At 52.7% G+C, this 15,909-nt stretch overlaps 1 protein-coding gene across 1 annotated transcript in view; it reads left to right on the forward strand.

Moving 5' to 3' along the window:
- The window catches only part of Ppl (periplakin), a 45,492-nt gene extending 29,686 nt beyond the window's left edge, over positions 1-15,806 (forward strand). The window contains exons 9-22 of the mRNA XM_010644134.3: positions 263-358; positions 2,016-2,138; positions 2,254-2,400; positions 2,962-3,113; positions 3,942-4,039; positions 4,193-4,350; positions 5,559-5,737; positions 5,814-5,952; positions 6,662-6,855; positions 8,357-8,507; positions 9,354-9,437; positions 10,143-10,259; positions 10,752-10,844; positions 12,078-15,806. Coding sequence (XP_010642436.1) covers positions 263-358; positions 2,016-2,138; positions 2,254-2,400; positions 2,962-3,113; positions 3,942-4,039; positions 4,193-4,350; positions 5,559-5,737; positions 5,814-5,952; positions 6,662-6,855; positions 8,357-8,507; positions 9,354-9,437; positions 10,143-10,259; positions 10,752-10,844; positions 12,078-14,741 — 4,395 coding nt within the window. The 3' untranslated portion in view covers positions 14,742-15,806. The remainder of the gene's footprint in view (positions 1-262; positions 359-2,015; positions 2,139-2,253; positions 2,401-2,961; positions 3,114-3,941; positions 4,040-4,192; positions 4,351-5,558; positions 5,738-5,813; positions 5,953-6,661; positions 6,856-8,356; positions 8,508-9,353; positions 9,438-10,142; positions 10,260-10,751; positions 10,845-12,077) is intronic.
- The last annotated feature ends 103 nt before the right edge of the window (positions 15,807-15,909 follow it).

A 15,909-nucleotide genomic window follows, 5' to 3' on the forward strand; every position in this document is an offset into this window, starting at 1 on the left:
GCAAAGCAGGCGATGGAACCACTGAGCTAAATCCCCAGCTCTTGCCCTTGTGGAATGTACACACTGAGCATCTGTACATGGCGGCCCCTATGGCTCCTCAACATGCTTCCTCTCTTCCTCCTACCCCTGAGCTGGGGCTGCCTACCTCTGTGGAAGCTGCGCCCAGACAGATAGCAGATGCCTGCCTTCCTGCCTGCTCCCTGGCCCAGAATCCCACCAGTCCCTCCTCTGGAGTGGTGACTGGATCCTCCTTTTCTGGCAGGCCCACATGGAGGCTGTGCACGCAGACTGGAAAGAGTACCTGAACCTGCTCATCTGTGAGGAAAGCCACCTGAAGTTCATGGAGGATTACCACCAGGTACAACCTGCTCCCACACCCCACACCAGGGGCACTGGTGTGGGGGAGCCCTCTATACCTATGGCCTTGAAGTCACCAGGTTGCCTCCCCGGCCCCCGGCCCCACATCCCTGATGTCATACACAGCATGTGCGGGGCTTGCTGAGCATGTCCCTGGGGACCAAGGAAGGGGAGTTTCATTCAGAAGTTCAGCATGGGGCCCAGGAATAAGTACATGGTTTTGAATTTTGATGCAATATATATAAAACACAAAATTTGCCATTTTAGTGACCCCCCACCTTTTGGATGCAGGGTCTCACTATGTTGCCCAGGCTGGCTTCGAACTCCTAGGCTCAAGCACCCCCACTGCCTCAGCATCCTGAGAAGCTGGGATACAGGCGTGTGTCTCTGCACACACTGCACCTGGCTTGTTTTAGCCATTTTAAGTGCACCGTTGGTTGCATTCACAATACTGTGCAACCATCACCTCTGCTTCCTAAACATTCCCACCACCCAAACAGAAACCCTGAACCAGCCGTCACACCCCACCCTCTCCCAGCCTAGTAGCCTCTGGCCCATGTGCCATCGCTATGACCTTGCCTCACCTAGAGGTGTCACATCCAGAATAGGTGTTAGTGGTACATGGGCTCATACCATATGTGTCCTTTTGTGTCTGGCTTCTCTTGCCGAGCATACTGTCCTGCAGCCCATGTCACTACCATGTTGCTTTGTAAGTCTGAGCAGCCTCTCATCGTACAGAAGGCCAGTCCACACTGGGTCTGCCCCGTCACCTGCTAGCAGATGCTTATTACTAGAGGTTGTGTGTATTTAACAAGAGCTGCAGGTGACTCCTGTGACTGGGCTTTGCAGATCCAAACGTGAGCTCAGATGACAGTATGTCTCCCGGTTGGGCATCTGAGTGACTCTGTGAGCTTCCTGGGGGCCTCATTCCAGGATGCAGCCCGAGTGTCCAGTCCAGGGAGCAGCAGACCATGAGTAAATTGAGAGTTGATGGACGAAAGAGTTGATGGACAGAACTTTGAAGAACAAAAGGAGGGATGGACACACGTCAAGGGTTGGGATGAAAAAGCACAGTCACGCCCTGTTGAGTGATATGAGATGGGATGCGAGAAATGTGTCATTGTGCAATTTTGCCACCGTGTAAGCATCATAGAGTGCACTTGCCCAAACTCGGATGGGTGCAGTGTCACTAGGTGATTGTGGTGTGTGGTAGAGCAAAATGTTGTCATGTGCTGTGTGACTGTATGGCAGTGCTAGGGTGTTCTTGGCATAGAGAGGAATGGAGTGAGAGAGAGCCTGAACTTCTGGGTGTGGCGATGCCTTGTCTCAAAAATTAATAAAGGTTGGTGGCACAGCTCAGTGCTCCCTGGGCTTAATCCCCAGTATCACACACACACACCAGCTTACTGGTGTGTAAACTACAAGTAAATATATCCTAGGGGTGCTGTCTTGGGCTTGGCAGGAAGGAACCAGCCTCTTCTCCACGAAGTTCCCCAGGAGCTGAGCAGGCAAGGGAGGGAGGAATGTCCTGAGATTTGTGGAGGGTCCCATCCAGGAAGCACAGGAGGCCCAGGTTCGCCTGGGACTGAGCCTGACACCAAAGCAAAGGTGCTGCTGGTGGCTTCCTAACTGTGACGGGGCTGCCTGTCCTTCCCTAGTTCCACAAAGATGTGAAGGATGCCCAGGAGCTGCTGCACAAAGTAGACTCGGACCTGAACCAAAAGTACAGCCCTGACTTCAAAGACCGGTACCAGATTGAGCAGCTGCTGCGGGAGTTGGACGTAAGAGGTGGTGGGGAGCCCGCCACACCTCATCCATGCTTGACCCAAGCAGCCTTGGGGCATCTTCCCACCCCAGGCCAGGCTGCCGGTCTCACCCAGGCCTTGCTGCCCGCAGGACCAGGAAAAGGCACTGGACAAGTACGAGGATGTGGTGAGGGGGCTGCAAAAGCGCGGGCAGCAGGTGGTGCCACTCAAGTACCGCCGGGAGACACCACTCAAGCCCATCCCCGTGGAGGCGCTCTGTGACTTTGAGGGTGACCAGGTGAGCTGCTCTCTGAGTCCTGGGCAGTTTAGGGCCAGGTCACTGAAGTCTTAAGGGTCTCACATTTGGATCCAAGGCCTGTCTGAATGGCCAGGGTCACTTTGCTGGCCCTATCTCTCATGACAGTAGCTACACACTACCCATAGCCTGCCCAAGATGCTTGGCCTTTCCTTCAACCAGTTTAGCTATCAAAGTCTCAGGGAAGCTTCTCATAGACCCACCTGAATCATATGCCTCCCAACCAATCACTGGCCAGGAAATGGCAGCCTCTCATTGGTCAGGCCTTGGTCACATGTCCACCTGGAAGGGATGAGGCCACATGGCTTGGGTTTGGGTGGGGGTGACTTCTCAGTGGGACATCAAAGTGAGTGTGGGGCTGCAGACCAACATGTGCTCTCTTTGGGCTGGGCCCTCTCCACTGTGTCTGGCCAGGCATCTTGCGGAGAGTCTGAGAAATGGGCTAAGACTTGGCCACTCCACGACTTACGGGGTCAGAGAGTGGCTGGGCTCCCAGGCAAGGACCGAGGGCCCCTCATCTCCTGTGTGGTCTGCTTCTGCCAGGGCCCCATCTCTCGAGGCTACAGCTACACCCTGCAGAGGAATAACGGGGAGAACTGGGAGCTTACAGACGGTACTGGGAACAAACTGACTGCTCCAGCCGTTTGCTTCATGATCCCCCCCACCGACCCTGAGGCCCTGGCTCTGGTGGACAGGTATGAGGGCAAAGGAGCGACCAGTGTGGACCGGCCGTGCTCACTCCTCCTCAGGCCTCCTTCACAGCCCTGGGCTTCCTGACTGGTTCTGATACCCCATTCCTGCAACCCTTTAGGGGCTCGAGGGGGAGGGGACAGAACTATTGGCTCCACTGACTTCTGAATTGGATGCTTAGCTACAGGCCTGGACAGTGAGCACCTTCTTAGTGCCTCTGGGCCTTTGCATCTGCTGTTCCTTCTGCTGGTGACACCCTCCCTACTGCCCAGCTGACTTGATGCCTATTCTCCCTCCTGTTCTTTGTTCTCCTGCACCTTTGTTTTTGTTTTGTTTTGTTTTTTCCTGCACCTTTTTCCACTGCATGCACCACAGTTTACTAAAACGATTCGGCCATGCATTAGTCTTGTTGGACATAGGCATCTTGGTCAGTACTTGCAGGACTTAGTTCAGTACCTGGTGTAAAGTAGGCCTTGAAGAATGAGTGAATGACTCAGGAATGACTGCCCTAAGCACCTACTGTGTACTGCTCCCTCAGGGCCCATATCTTGATAGAGGAGACTGGTCGTAAGCAGATCATTTCGATAGTAAAATCTCAAAGAAAGAAGGAAGCGTGAAAAGGCAGAAGGGAGGATGGAGGGCCTTTCCTAACCCAGGAGCAGACAGGCCATGTCACCGTAGGCCCTGGCTCTTTGCATTGTTTCTAGCTTCTAGAAGCGCTCCACTGAACATCTTGGCTCCTCTGGCTTATTTGCCCAGAGTCCAGGGTTCTGCTTCTGAAAGGTGGGTGGGCAGTGGGCTCCTGGGTCCCCACCATGTTCCTGCCCTCGCAGCCTGGGCAGCCAGTACCGGAGTGTGCGGCAGAAGGCAGCCGGGAGCAAGCGCGCGCTCCAGCAGCGGCACGAGGTGCTGAAGGCAGAGAACCCTGGAGGTGGGTGCTGGCCACCTGCCTGGGGCCGAGGGGTGGGGCAGGGAGGACCGGCCGGACCAGGTCTGTGCTGGGTGTGGGGTGGTAGGGGTCTGGCCCTTGAGGGGAGGCCTGGAGGCCACTGTCACTCCTAACTGCATGTCTTCTCTCCACCAGATGCCTCTGACCTGCAGGGGCGTCAGCTGTTGGCTGGCTTGGACAAGGTGACCAGCGACCTGGACCGACAGGAGAAGGCCATCACAGGGATCTTGCGACCACCACTGGAGCAGGGCCGGGCTGTGCAGGACAGTGCTGAGCGGGCCAAGGACCTCAAGGTAATGCCAGGCTGGAGCAAGGGCAGGGCCCCTGGTCTCTGCATCCTCTCTGAAGACATTCATGAGAGGTCCTTGCCAGGAACAGCCTGTCATAATAACCAGGTCCTGGGACACAGGTGGCAGGGCCTTTCTGACAATCCTGGGGGCTAAACCAAGGACAGGCTCCCAAGAGGTGCCTAGACCTGGTGCCCTAACACACCCTCAAGACACAACCTGGGGACCGCCTCTGTGTAGCTTGTCAGTGGCATGGGTTGGACCCATAACAGTGACAGCAGCAACTCACACCCACAGGAGCCTGTACCAAGCAAGAGGCTGTAGGCGGGGTGGCGCATGGGCTCTGGGATTTCAGAGCTGGAGCACTAGCTGCTTGCCCTGAGACATGACGTAGAAGCCCCAAAGCCTCAGACTCTAAAGTTAGGGGCTTCTGAGGGGTGGCACAAGTATCACCACCACCTTTTGCCTTTTGGAAAGTTTCCCACATCCTCCCAGCAGCTCTCTGAGCAGGATCATCACTCTGGCTTCCAGAGGCTGCGCTGTGTTCAGAGAAGTGCACCAGGCCCTGGCAGGGCCTCATGGGAGTCGGGGCTGAAGGGACACCTGGTTCAGGGATGGGGAGTGAAGCCGTGGAGAGGAGCACTTGGTCCTGCCACATCCCTTTCTAGGTGCTTTGGGCTTGTGGTGGCCCCACCTGTGAATGGGAAAGTAACAGTACCAACTTTGGGTACTCCAAACCCACGGATGCATCCACTGAAGACTCAGAGCAGGGACTGTTCCACGATCGCCTGTGCCTTGTCTGCATCACCGTCATTGCTCACACTACCCATGACACAGCTCCATGGGCTGCTCCTGGAAAAAGCCGACCCCGAGGTGGTGGCCAACACCTGGAATCCCAGCACTCTGAGAGGCTGAGGCAGGAGGATCGAAAGTTCAAGGCCAACCTGTGCAACTTAGTGACTTCCTGAGACCCTGACTCAAAAAAGTGAAAAAGGACTAGGGATGTAGCTCAGTGCAAAGACCCAGGGTTCAACCCCTAGTACTACAAAAAACAAAAACAAAAGCAGGCTGCTAGGCCAGTGCCCAGAGCCATCAGACTCCCCAGAGTGGGCCCGGCTGCTGCTTCGTACCCACTCTGGCTTCATACCCACTCTGGCTGCATGCTGGGGTGAAGGGACCTGGGCTGTGGCTTACCTCGGATCTGGTCCCCACAGAACGTCACCAACGAGCTGCTGCGGATAGAGTCCGAGAAGGTGCGGAGCACAGCCGAGTGCGAGGCCTTTGTCCAGGCCCTCCCGGGCAGTGGCACTGCACCCTTGCTGAGGACCCGGGTGGAAGACACCAACCAGAAATATGAGCACTTGGCACAGCTGCTGGATTCGGCCCAGGAGAAGTGGGTGCCAGACAGACCACGGGGAGGTGGGGGTAGGGCCGAGGAGCCACCCCCGACTCCTGACCTGTGTCCTCAGGATCGATGTGGCCCACCGCCTGGAGAAGAGTCTGCAGCAGGGCCGGGAGCTGCTGGCCTCGCACGAGAACCGGCTGACCCAGGATGACACGGTGCCCGAGAGTAGCTCCGTCCTGGATGGCAAGAGGCAGGAGCTGGAGGTGAATGTGGGGCCTGAGTCTTGGGACCTTTGCCTGAGCTGGGTGAGAGGCTCAAACTGTCTGTCCCCCTTCCCTACCTTGAGACAGATGAGGGCACCCCAGGAAGCCTCCAGGAGCCAGTCCCTGCAGATTTAAAAGGCCTCCATCGTGCCAGGGTAGAGTCACGAATGGAGACCCATGGCTCTAATGCCAGCTTCTCACACTTTGTGGCCTGTGAGATTTCAGGTGCTGCCACTTTACAATGTCAGGGGTCTGCATAAAACCCAGGTTCCCCACATCTCGAGCAGATCAAACAGCCTGAACCCATAGCCCGGTCAGTTCTGCGATGCATATGTGCCTGCGTGAGCCCTGGAGGCACTGGGAGTCTGAGGCCCGTGGCAGCTTCTTATTCATCGTCCGTCCCTTGCCTGGCCTTGGGGACAAGGAAGTGGGCTCAGCAAATGCCTCGCAGCCAGAGGGCAGAAGGCCTGTCCAGGTTGGGGCACATGCTGCCCATTCACAAGTTTTTAGGAGTGAAGTTTTCGGGACTGTGTTTATTATAATGAAAGGAACACAGCGGAGTGACCAGGTGTGAGAAGCACAGGGGCACAGTCCCTTCATCCTGCCCCTGGCTTGATCCCTCCCACCATAGGTGTCTCAGTGCTCTGGGCAGTGTTTGCTGGCTGTGGAGAAGCTCTGACCACAGCAATGCTCTCTCCTCTTCCCACAGGCCATGGCTTCCGAGCTGCAGGCCCAGAAGTTCCTCCTGGGTGAGGTGGAGCAGAACCTGCAGGCGGCTAAGCAGTGCTCAAACTCTTTGGCCAGCCGCTTCCAGGAGCACTGCCCCGACCTGGAGCGACAGGAGGCTGAGGTGCACAAGCTTGGCCAACGCTTCAACAACCTGTGCCAGCAGCTGGAGTGCAGGTGAGGGGCACTGGGGTGGTGGCCGGGGCCTGGTGCAGCCAGTCTGCCCTGAAGCACCAGGTTGAGGTCCTGTGATGCTGCCAGACTGTCCTCTTTTTGATAACAACGTATATAGCCAAGTGTGAGGGCGCACACCTATAGCCCCAGAACTCTGGGAGACTGAGGCGGGAGGCAGGAGTCCAATCCCAACCTGGACAACTTAGATCCTGTCTCACGATTAAGAAGTCAGGTGGTGGGCTTCAGTGCAAAGCCCCTGAGTGCCAAACAAACAAACATATATAGAGTAAGAAATTCGGTCACTTGTACAGTGGGATCCTTCCACGTGACATCCACAACGTGGGCAGTGGGGGAGGGGTGTCTGTGATGACATCTGTGGGTACTGCTGATTGTCACTATTCCTGTCCTGTATTTTGCCAGCTTCATGAGACAGAGAGGGTTGCATCCTCCTTTTCTGTTTCTTGTGGGTTTGTGTAGAATTGGTTTCTTCCTTAACTATGTGTTAGAGTTTACCAGTCAAGCTGTCTGGTCATGTAGGGTTTTTTGTTTTTCGTTTTTTTTTGAGGTTTTTGTCTGTAGATTGAACCCCTTTAATAGATTTCAGGCTGTTCAGATCAGCTATTCTCAGATTAACATCAATAATCAGTGTCTTTCAGGAATTTGTCCATTTCATGTAAGTTGAATTTATTGGCAAAGTTTTTCACAGTTGTTTTCCTGGTGTCAACAGTTGCAGTATCTGAGGTGATGCCCTACTGTCACTCCTGATGTCATGCCTTCTTTTATTGTATCTGCATCTTTTTTTTTTAATTGGTCAGTGCTGATCGATGTATCACTGATTTCGAAGGACTAGCTTTTTGCTTCCAGTGATTTCTCTCTCTTGCTTTCCTGGTTCCTATTTCACTGGCTTCCTTTCTGCTATTTACATTAGGTTTATTTTATTTTATTTTATTTTTTTTGAGACAGGGTCTCACTATGTAGTTGAGGCTGACCTGGAACTCACTATGTAACCCAGGTTGGTCGGGAATTCACAGTGATCCTCCTGCCTCAGCCTCCCGAGTGCTGGGATTATAGGCGTGCACCACCAAGCCCAGCAAATTTATACTTACCTTTCTCTCTTAAACTGGGAGCTTAGATTGTTGGGCTAAGGTAGTGTTTTTAAAATATAAGCATTTAGTGCTACATGGTTACGTCTAAACACCACTTTTGATGCATCTCGCAATTTTGATATTTTTACTGTCAGTGTGTTGGTAAGATTTCCTGAGCTCCCTATGGTTTCTCTTCAGACTCTTGGGTTGTGAAGGTCCTGTAAGTGCACAGTGGACACCTCTGCCCCTCAATACACAAACCCCATAACCCTCCACCTTAACGTTCCATGATTAACTACTTCTTTTCTGATGAATGTTTAGGGTTTGCCCTATATTTGTTTTCCCTCCATTGTGTTTAACAGAAGGGGGCTGTGAGAGTGAAAGCCATCCATGCAAACTGACCAACTTTACCCCCACAGGTCCCAGAGCCTGCAGAGTGCCAGGGCTGCCTACGATGAGTACCGCCGAGCCTATAACCATATGCTCCAGTTCTTGTCCAGCATCCCCAGCTATGAGCCCCAGGAGACGGATAGCCTCAGCCAGGTGGAGACAAAGCTGAAGAACCAGAAGGTAGGATAGCTGCGTCTCCCACAGGGAGGTCAGAGGACAGCAAGCCCCTTTCAGGGAGGGAGCAAAGGCTTTGGGAGATGTAGCAGAGCAAAGGCCTGGCTAAGCTGTCCTCCCTGGCACTTGGTGCTCGGCACCTGGCTCCGAACAAGCACCGTGCATGTTGTTCACTGTGTCTCCTCAGTGCCCGTATGTGGCTTGACCACGTGGTAAATGGCTACAGAAACATAAGTTGGGGACCGAGCCGATTCCCAAAGTTCCACTTCCTGCCTCCTCAGTGCCCCAGGCAGTGCCTTGGGGTTTGGGATGAGGCAACTGGGAATCCAGTGACAGGCATTCAAATACTGGTTGCACCCTCCCCAGCAGTGTCCTCCCTGTGCCTTGGTTTCCTTGGTCGTAAACCAAGCAAGAAATCATGCTTACCTCATGGGATCATCTGAAGATGAAACGAGATGATCTAAGCACAATTGTCAGAGCAGTGTCTGACATTTCAAAGCACGCAACAAATACTTGCTTCCTAGGAAAGATAGCTGTCTTCTTGTCCCTTCTTCAGAGAGCATTAGAACTGCCGTTGGTAGCAATATGCTTTGTATTATAATGGAAATTTCGGGTTCTACAGACTCCTGCAACTGTATCAATAAAGTATGGGTTTTTGTTTGTTTGTTTTCTGGTGTTAGCTTTTTTTTTTTTTTTTTTTTTTTTTGATGGGGGGGGGTGAAGCAGGATGTTGGTTTTTTTTTTTGGTAGCGGGGATTGAACTCAGGACCTTGTGCTTGCTAGGCAGGTGGCAGAACCACTGAGCGAAATTCGCGGCCCTAGTGTTAGCCTTTAAAGTCTCTTGTTTTACAGAATCTGCTAGATGAGATAGCAAACAGGGAACAGGAAGTCCGGAAGGTCTATGCCAGTTCCCAGCAGTACCAGCAATCGGTAAAGGTGAGCCATGAAGACTGTCTGGGCACACTTAGCGGGGGTCTCATTCCACCCAGGAGAAGCACAGGCCCTGGCGTGTTCATTGTCACCCTCAGGCACTGCCAGCAGCTGTGCCAACTGGAACAGCCCTTTGGGAAAACAATATGATAACCAGGCATCAAATACCTTAAATAAATATTCTTTGAAACAGCAAATTCTTTGGAGGAAAGGGTTTATCCTCAAGGAAGAAACACAAAAGAATAATGCAGGATAAACAAACTCATACAGCAGCAGTATTTATAACAGTAAAACAAAGTAGAAATACTAGAAATGGCCTAAATGTCCAACAGCAGAGGAATGGCTGTGTGAATTATCACATGTCCACTTGGTGGATTACGAAATCATCAACCTGGTGCATGTGGAGGGCAGTGGCAACGTAAAGATTTATGGTCCAGTGTTCAGTGAAGAAGCAGAAGTAAAATGTTGAATCTCCTGGCCTGTCCAGAGGCCTGGAAGGGGATGCTCAGTTTGCCTCTTTGAGGGTGGAAGGGATCGGGGTATGCTGTTGAGTGACACAGAGATGGCTGGGACGTCGTAGTCGTCACTCCCGACACCTGGTGGTGCAGCTGTGAGAAAGAACTGTGCAGCAGACTAAAACCAGCCTCTGGCCGAGGGTCTCTTCTTGGCTGCTCTCGCCTGACCTCTGGACTGCTTCTCTCTCTCACCCAGGACTATGAGTTAGAAGCAGAAAAACTCAGGTCCCTTCTTGACCTGGAGAGTGGAAGGAACAGCCACATGAGCAAGAGAGCCAGACTGCAGTCTCCTGCTGCCAAAGTGAAGGAGGAGGTGAGCTCTGCGTGCTGGGCTGTCCAGAGTGAAAGTGGAGGTGAACTGCCTGGCTTTCCTGGGTGCTGCATACAGCTGTCACTACACACACAATCAGGAAACCAGACGGGCAAGAGCCCTCCTGGGTGTAGACAGGTTTGGAAGGAGAAGATAAGGAACTTTTTCTATGGCAGCAACATTGCTATGCCTAGCAAGACAGCTTGGTGGAGGTTCTGGGTCAGTGCCACGGCTTTGGGAAGTTCCCACCTTGCTCCCCTCAGTAAATGCAGGGCCCATACTGTTACCCTCTGGCACACATGGGAACAGTGAGGCTCAGGGAGGTGGAGATTTGCTCAAAGTCACTGGGGTTAAGACTGAAACCTAGGCCTTCTGAGTCTGCCTCTCTCTACAGTGAGGCTAGAACAGCTAGATAGGAATGGGCAAGCAGCAGCTCCTTGGCTCTTGCTCACTCAGTATGTGTTTGCTGACTGCTACTCTAAAACTTCTCTATAGGAAGCTGCTCTTGCTGCCAAGTTCACAGAAGTCAATGCCATCAACAAACAGAGGTTGCAGAATCTGGAGTTTGCACTGAATCTTTTGAGACAGGTAATGCACCTTAGTAAGACATTCTACTGGAAACTCTTCTCTCAGGTAAGAGAAGAGGGCCCTCCTAGCTGGGCATGTTGGTACAGTTTTTCTTTTTTGTACTGGGGAATGAACTTGGGACTTTGCACTTGCGAGTCAGGTGTTGGAACCACTGAGCTAAATCCCAGACCTGGTGGTACACTTCTGTAATCCCAACATTTGAGAGGCTGAGGCAGGAGGATTACCGTGAGTTTGAGTTAAACCTGGGCTACATAATGAGCTCAAGGCCAGCCTGAACTATACAGCAAGACTGTTTCCAAAGGAAGGGGCTCCTGCCGCCAAAACATGGCTACCACTTTTGGGCAGTACCAGTACAAGTACTGGCCCAAGTCACACTGGCAGGATAACATGTATTCAATTCATTGAATGTTTTCTGAGGACCTAGTAAAAGGTTTTTTTTGTTTGTTTGTTTGTTTGTTTGTTTTTTGGTAAAAGTTATTTTTTAAGGGCTGGGATATAGCTCAGTCATGCCACACCTGCTTGGCAATTGCAAGGTCCTGAGTTTGATTGCTGGTACCACAAAGAAAAAAAATTTTTTTTTAAATCTCTAATCCATGACTGCCATAGCAAAAAACTGGAAGCAGCTGAACACTGACCAGCAGGGGGCTGGTTAAATGGTGTCCACAAGGTAGAGTGCTGTTTGGCTGCGGAGTGATGAAACTATACTCAGTGCCAAAGGGAATATAGCGAGGGTGACAAGCAACAGGTGCAGAACTACCATGTGAGCAGAAAAGGCAAACATATGGGGTACGCTAAAAATACACATGCTGCCAGGCATGGTGGTACACACCTAAAACCCTAGCACTTGGGAGGCTGAGGCAGGAGGATCGCCACAAGTTGAAGGCCATTGTGGACTACATAGTAAGTTCAAGACCAACCTGAAATGCATAGTGAGACCCTGTCTTAAAAAAAAATATGCATGCTGATATATGCACAGACAGGTCTCCCATGATGACAGACATCACCTAGGGACAGGACCAGAGATGGGAGACAGAGGTTTCAATTCAAACTCCTCTGCAGCTGTCAAGCATTTTGCTTCATTATTTAATTTCAAAAAGTCAAACTGTTGTTTGGCCACTTTTAAAAGTAAACCTAGAACTTTAGTGGACTCCCTCAGGGATCACCAATCTGACCTGTTCCCAGGTGAGCAGATCTGTTCTAGCTCTAACCGTGTGTTGTCTTCTCCCATCACAGCAGCCAGAAGCAGACGCAACCCATGAGACCCTGCAAGGGAGCAAGCTGGGCTCTGGTGTGGATGAGGCGTGGAAGATTAGGAAGGAACTGGATGAGGAAAGTGAGCGGAGGCAACAGCTGGAGAATGAGGTCAAAAGCACCCAGGAGGAAATCTGGACCCTGCAGAATCAGGGCCCTCAGGAGTCACTGGTGATGAAGGAGGTGCGGAAGAAGGTTCCAGACCCTGCTCTAGAGGAGAGCTTCCAGCAGCTGCAGCAGACCCTGACAGAAGAACAGCAGAAGAACCAGCTGTTGCAGGAGGAGCTGGAGGCACTGCAGTTACAGCTGCGTGCCCTGGAGCAGGAGACCAGGGATGGTGGACAAGAGTATGTGGTCAAGGAGGTCCTGCGCATTGAGCCTGACAGAACCCAGGCAGATGAGGTCCTGCAGCTGCGGGAGGAACTGGAGACACTGAGGAGGCAGAAGGGCGCCCGTGAGGCAGAGGTGCTCCTCCTGCAGCAGCGCATAGCGGCCTTGGCTGCAGAGAAGAGCCAGGTGCAGGAGAAGGTCACTGAGAAGGAAGTGGTAAAGTTGCAGAACGACCCCCAGCTGGAAGCAGAGTATGGGCAGCTGCAGGAGCAGCAGCAGCGGGAGGGCACCCTCCGGGAGAAGCAAGAAGAGGAGCTGAGCTTCCTGCAGGCCAAGCTCAGGAGGCTGGAGAAGGAGCGGGCCATGGCCGAGGGTAAGATCACTGTCAAGGAGGTGCTCAAGGTGGAGAAGGACACAGCCATTGAAAGGGAGGTTAGCGACCTTACCCGCCAGTATGAGGATGAGGCCGCCAAGGCCCGCGCCAGCCAGCGGGAGAAGACAGACCTACTCCGAAAAATATGGGCCTTGGAGGAGGAGAATGCCAAAGTGGTGGTGCAGGAGAAAGTTCGGGAGATCGTGCGGCCGGACCCCAAGGCAGAGAGCGAAGTGGCCAACCTCCGTCTGGAGCTGGTAGAGCAGGAGCGGAAATACAGGGGTGCGGAGGAGCAGCTCAAGAGCTACCAAAGCGAGCTGGAGGCCCTCCGGAAGCGGGCCCCGCAGGTGGAAGTGAAAGAGGTAACCAAAGAAGTCATTAGATACACGACTGACCCTGAGACCGAGAAGGAGCTCCAGCGGCTCAGGGAGGAAATCGTGGACAAGACCAGGCTGATTGAAAGGTGTGATCTCGAGATCTACCAGCTGAAGCAAGAAATCCAGTCCCTGAAAGATGCCAAGCCACAGGTCCAGACCCGAGAGGTAGTCCAGGAGATCCTGCAGTTCCACGAAGACCCGCAAACCAAAGAGGAGGTGGCATCTCTGCGGGTGAAACTGTCAGAAGAGCAAAAAAAGCAGGTGGATTTGGAGCGGGAGCGGGCATCCCAGGAAGAGAAGATCGACTGCAAGGAGAAGGAACTCTTGCAGGGCAAGGAGAGAGTGGTTCGCCAGGAGGTGGTGCAGTATGAGGAAGAGCCTGGCTTGCGGGCTGAGGTGAGCTCCTTCACTGACAGCATTGATGCCGAGCTGCGGCAGATCGACAAGCTGCGCGCTGAGCTGAGGCGGCTGCAGCGGCGGCGTGGGGAGCTGGAGCGGCAGCTGGAGGAGCTGGAGCGAGAGCGGCAGGCGCGCAGAGCAGCTGAGCTGGAGGTACAACGTCTGCAGCAGCGGTTGGCTACCCTGGAGCAGGAGGAGGCTGAGGCTGGTGAGAAGGTGACCCGAAAGCAGAAGGTGGTGCTGCAGCAGGACCCACAGCAGACCAGGGAGCACGCCCGGCTCCGAGCCCAGCTAGAGGAGGAGAAGCACCGGCGGCAACTGCTGGAGGGTGAGCTGGAGCCCTTGCGCCGGAAGCTGGCCACCCTAGAGAAGGCAGAGGTTAAGGAGAAGGTGGTCTTCTCCGAGAGCATACAGGTAGAGAAGGGTGACACTGAGCAAGAGATCCGGAAGCTCAAGAAGAGCCTGGAAGAGGAGACCCGGAACAAGAGGGAGCTGGATGCCGAGGTGGCTAGGCTGGAAGCCAAGTTATCAGAACTGGAATTCTACAACTCCAAGTCCTCCAAGGAACTGGACTTCCTAAGAGAAGAAAACCACAAATTACAGCTGGAGCGGCAAAACCTGCAGATGGAGACCCGGAGGCTCCAGTCAGAAATCGAAATGGCAGCAACAGAAACACGAGACCTGCGGAACACGACCACCATGGATGCTGGGGCCAACCTCGACTCCAGACTGTGGTCTCTGGAGAGAGAACTGGATGATCTCAAGAGGCTGTCCAGGAACAAAGATCTTGAGATTGATGAGCTGCAGAAACGCCTGGGCTCCGTGGCTATCAAGAGAGAGCAAAGGGAGAACCACCTGCGGCGCTCCATTGTGGTCATCGACCCTGACACAGGCCGTGAGCTGTCCCCGGAGGAGGCCCACCGGGCTGGGCTCATCGACTGGAACATGTTTGTGAAACTCAGGAGCCAAGAGTGCGACTGGGAGGAGATATCTGTGAAGGGTCCCAGTGGGGAGTCATCAGTGATACATGACAGGAAGTCTGGCAAGAAGTTCTCTATTGAGGAAGCCCTGCAGAGTGGCAGGCTCACCCCTGCTCAGTATGACCGCTATGTCAACAAGGATATGTCCATTCAGGAGCTGGCTGTCTTGGTGTCTGGGCAGAAGTAGGCCCACCCCTTCCACCCATCCCTTCTTTGAGGCAGACAGCTGGCTTGTTCCTACCCAGCAACCTGCTCCCTGGCCCTTGTGCAGGCTCCTAGTCTGTGCTGAGCTCAGAGTTTTATCCATACCCTTTGTATCAGACTGTTCAGATTATAGCTCACACGTAAGTGCAGTGGGCATTGGCTGAAAACTGGGGACTCCTAGCCATCTTTCAACCTGGGTGAATGACCCACTCAATCTCCAGTGATTTACTGACCATGATACCCTTTTGTCTCGTTTCTATACATTCGCATCAGCAGAATCATCTGTTGTCTGTAAACAATCTGAAAATTACTCAACCACAAGACAGCCATGGCATATATACCCACTCAGGGCCTACTAGATGGTGAAATATAGGGCAGTAATCCTCCTCCAGACCCATGAATCTGTTCATTAAGGACTGGGCTATAGGGGCTGCTGACTGTGTTCATGACCTAGCTTTCTACCTGGGAACCAACTTTCTATTGGAAAGGCCTCTTCAGTAGTAACTCTGCCCAAAACAGAACTGGACTGACTGGACACCGGAAAAGGCACATGGAACCCAGAACAATGCCTGGCCCTTGGTGCTAGAGTGTTACTACCTGTTGGCCAGGCTGTCCCGGGAAGCTATGCTGCTAGGAACTGTTTCCTAGTGCTGAGATTAAAAGATCTTTGTAGTGGATGTTGCTATGTCTTTAGTTTCAGTGCCTTACACATCTTATTAACTGGTATTTAGGTATACAAAACAATTATTCACCAAATGCATTTCTGGTTCTCTATCTCATGTATTATGTAAGAAAGTGGGAAGTAATAGGGAACTTTATTTATAGCATAAAAATAAAAACCTGGTGGCTTGACTCTAATTTCATGGCAAGTGTGTTTGTTCTTTTTCTCCACTCCCCGTCCTTTAGCCAAAATGGATATTCCATATATACCAGCTCCCGTAGGAGGAAGAATTACTTCCAAGTACAGTAGAAAAAGAGAACACGTTTTGAAAACCTTGAAACAATTTATTGAGTTGCTTTATACAAGATTAACAATTTCCACACCACCCCCAACCACCAACATAGTCGCTGCACAAAAGCCACAGTCCCTTTCACACTTAAAAAATGGCCACGTCTGGTAAGTGCTCAGAGACTTTCACCTGCCAGGAAAC

The sequence above is a fragment of the Fukomys damarensis genome, unplaced genomic scaffold (assembly GCF_012274545.1).
Source record: "Fukomys damarensis isolate Sample0158 unplaced genomic scaffold, DMR_v1.0_HiC HiC_scaffold_34, whole genome shotgun sequence".
Lineage (NCBI taxonomy): Eukaryota > Metazoa > Chordata > Mammalia > Rodentia > Bathyergidae > Fukomys > Fukomys damarensis.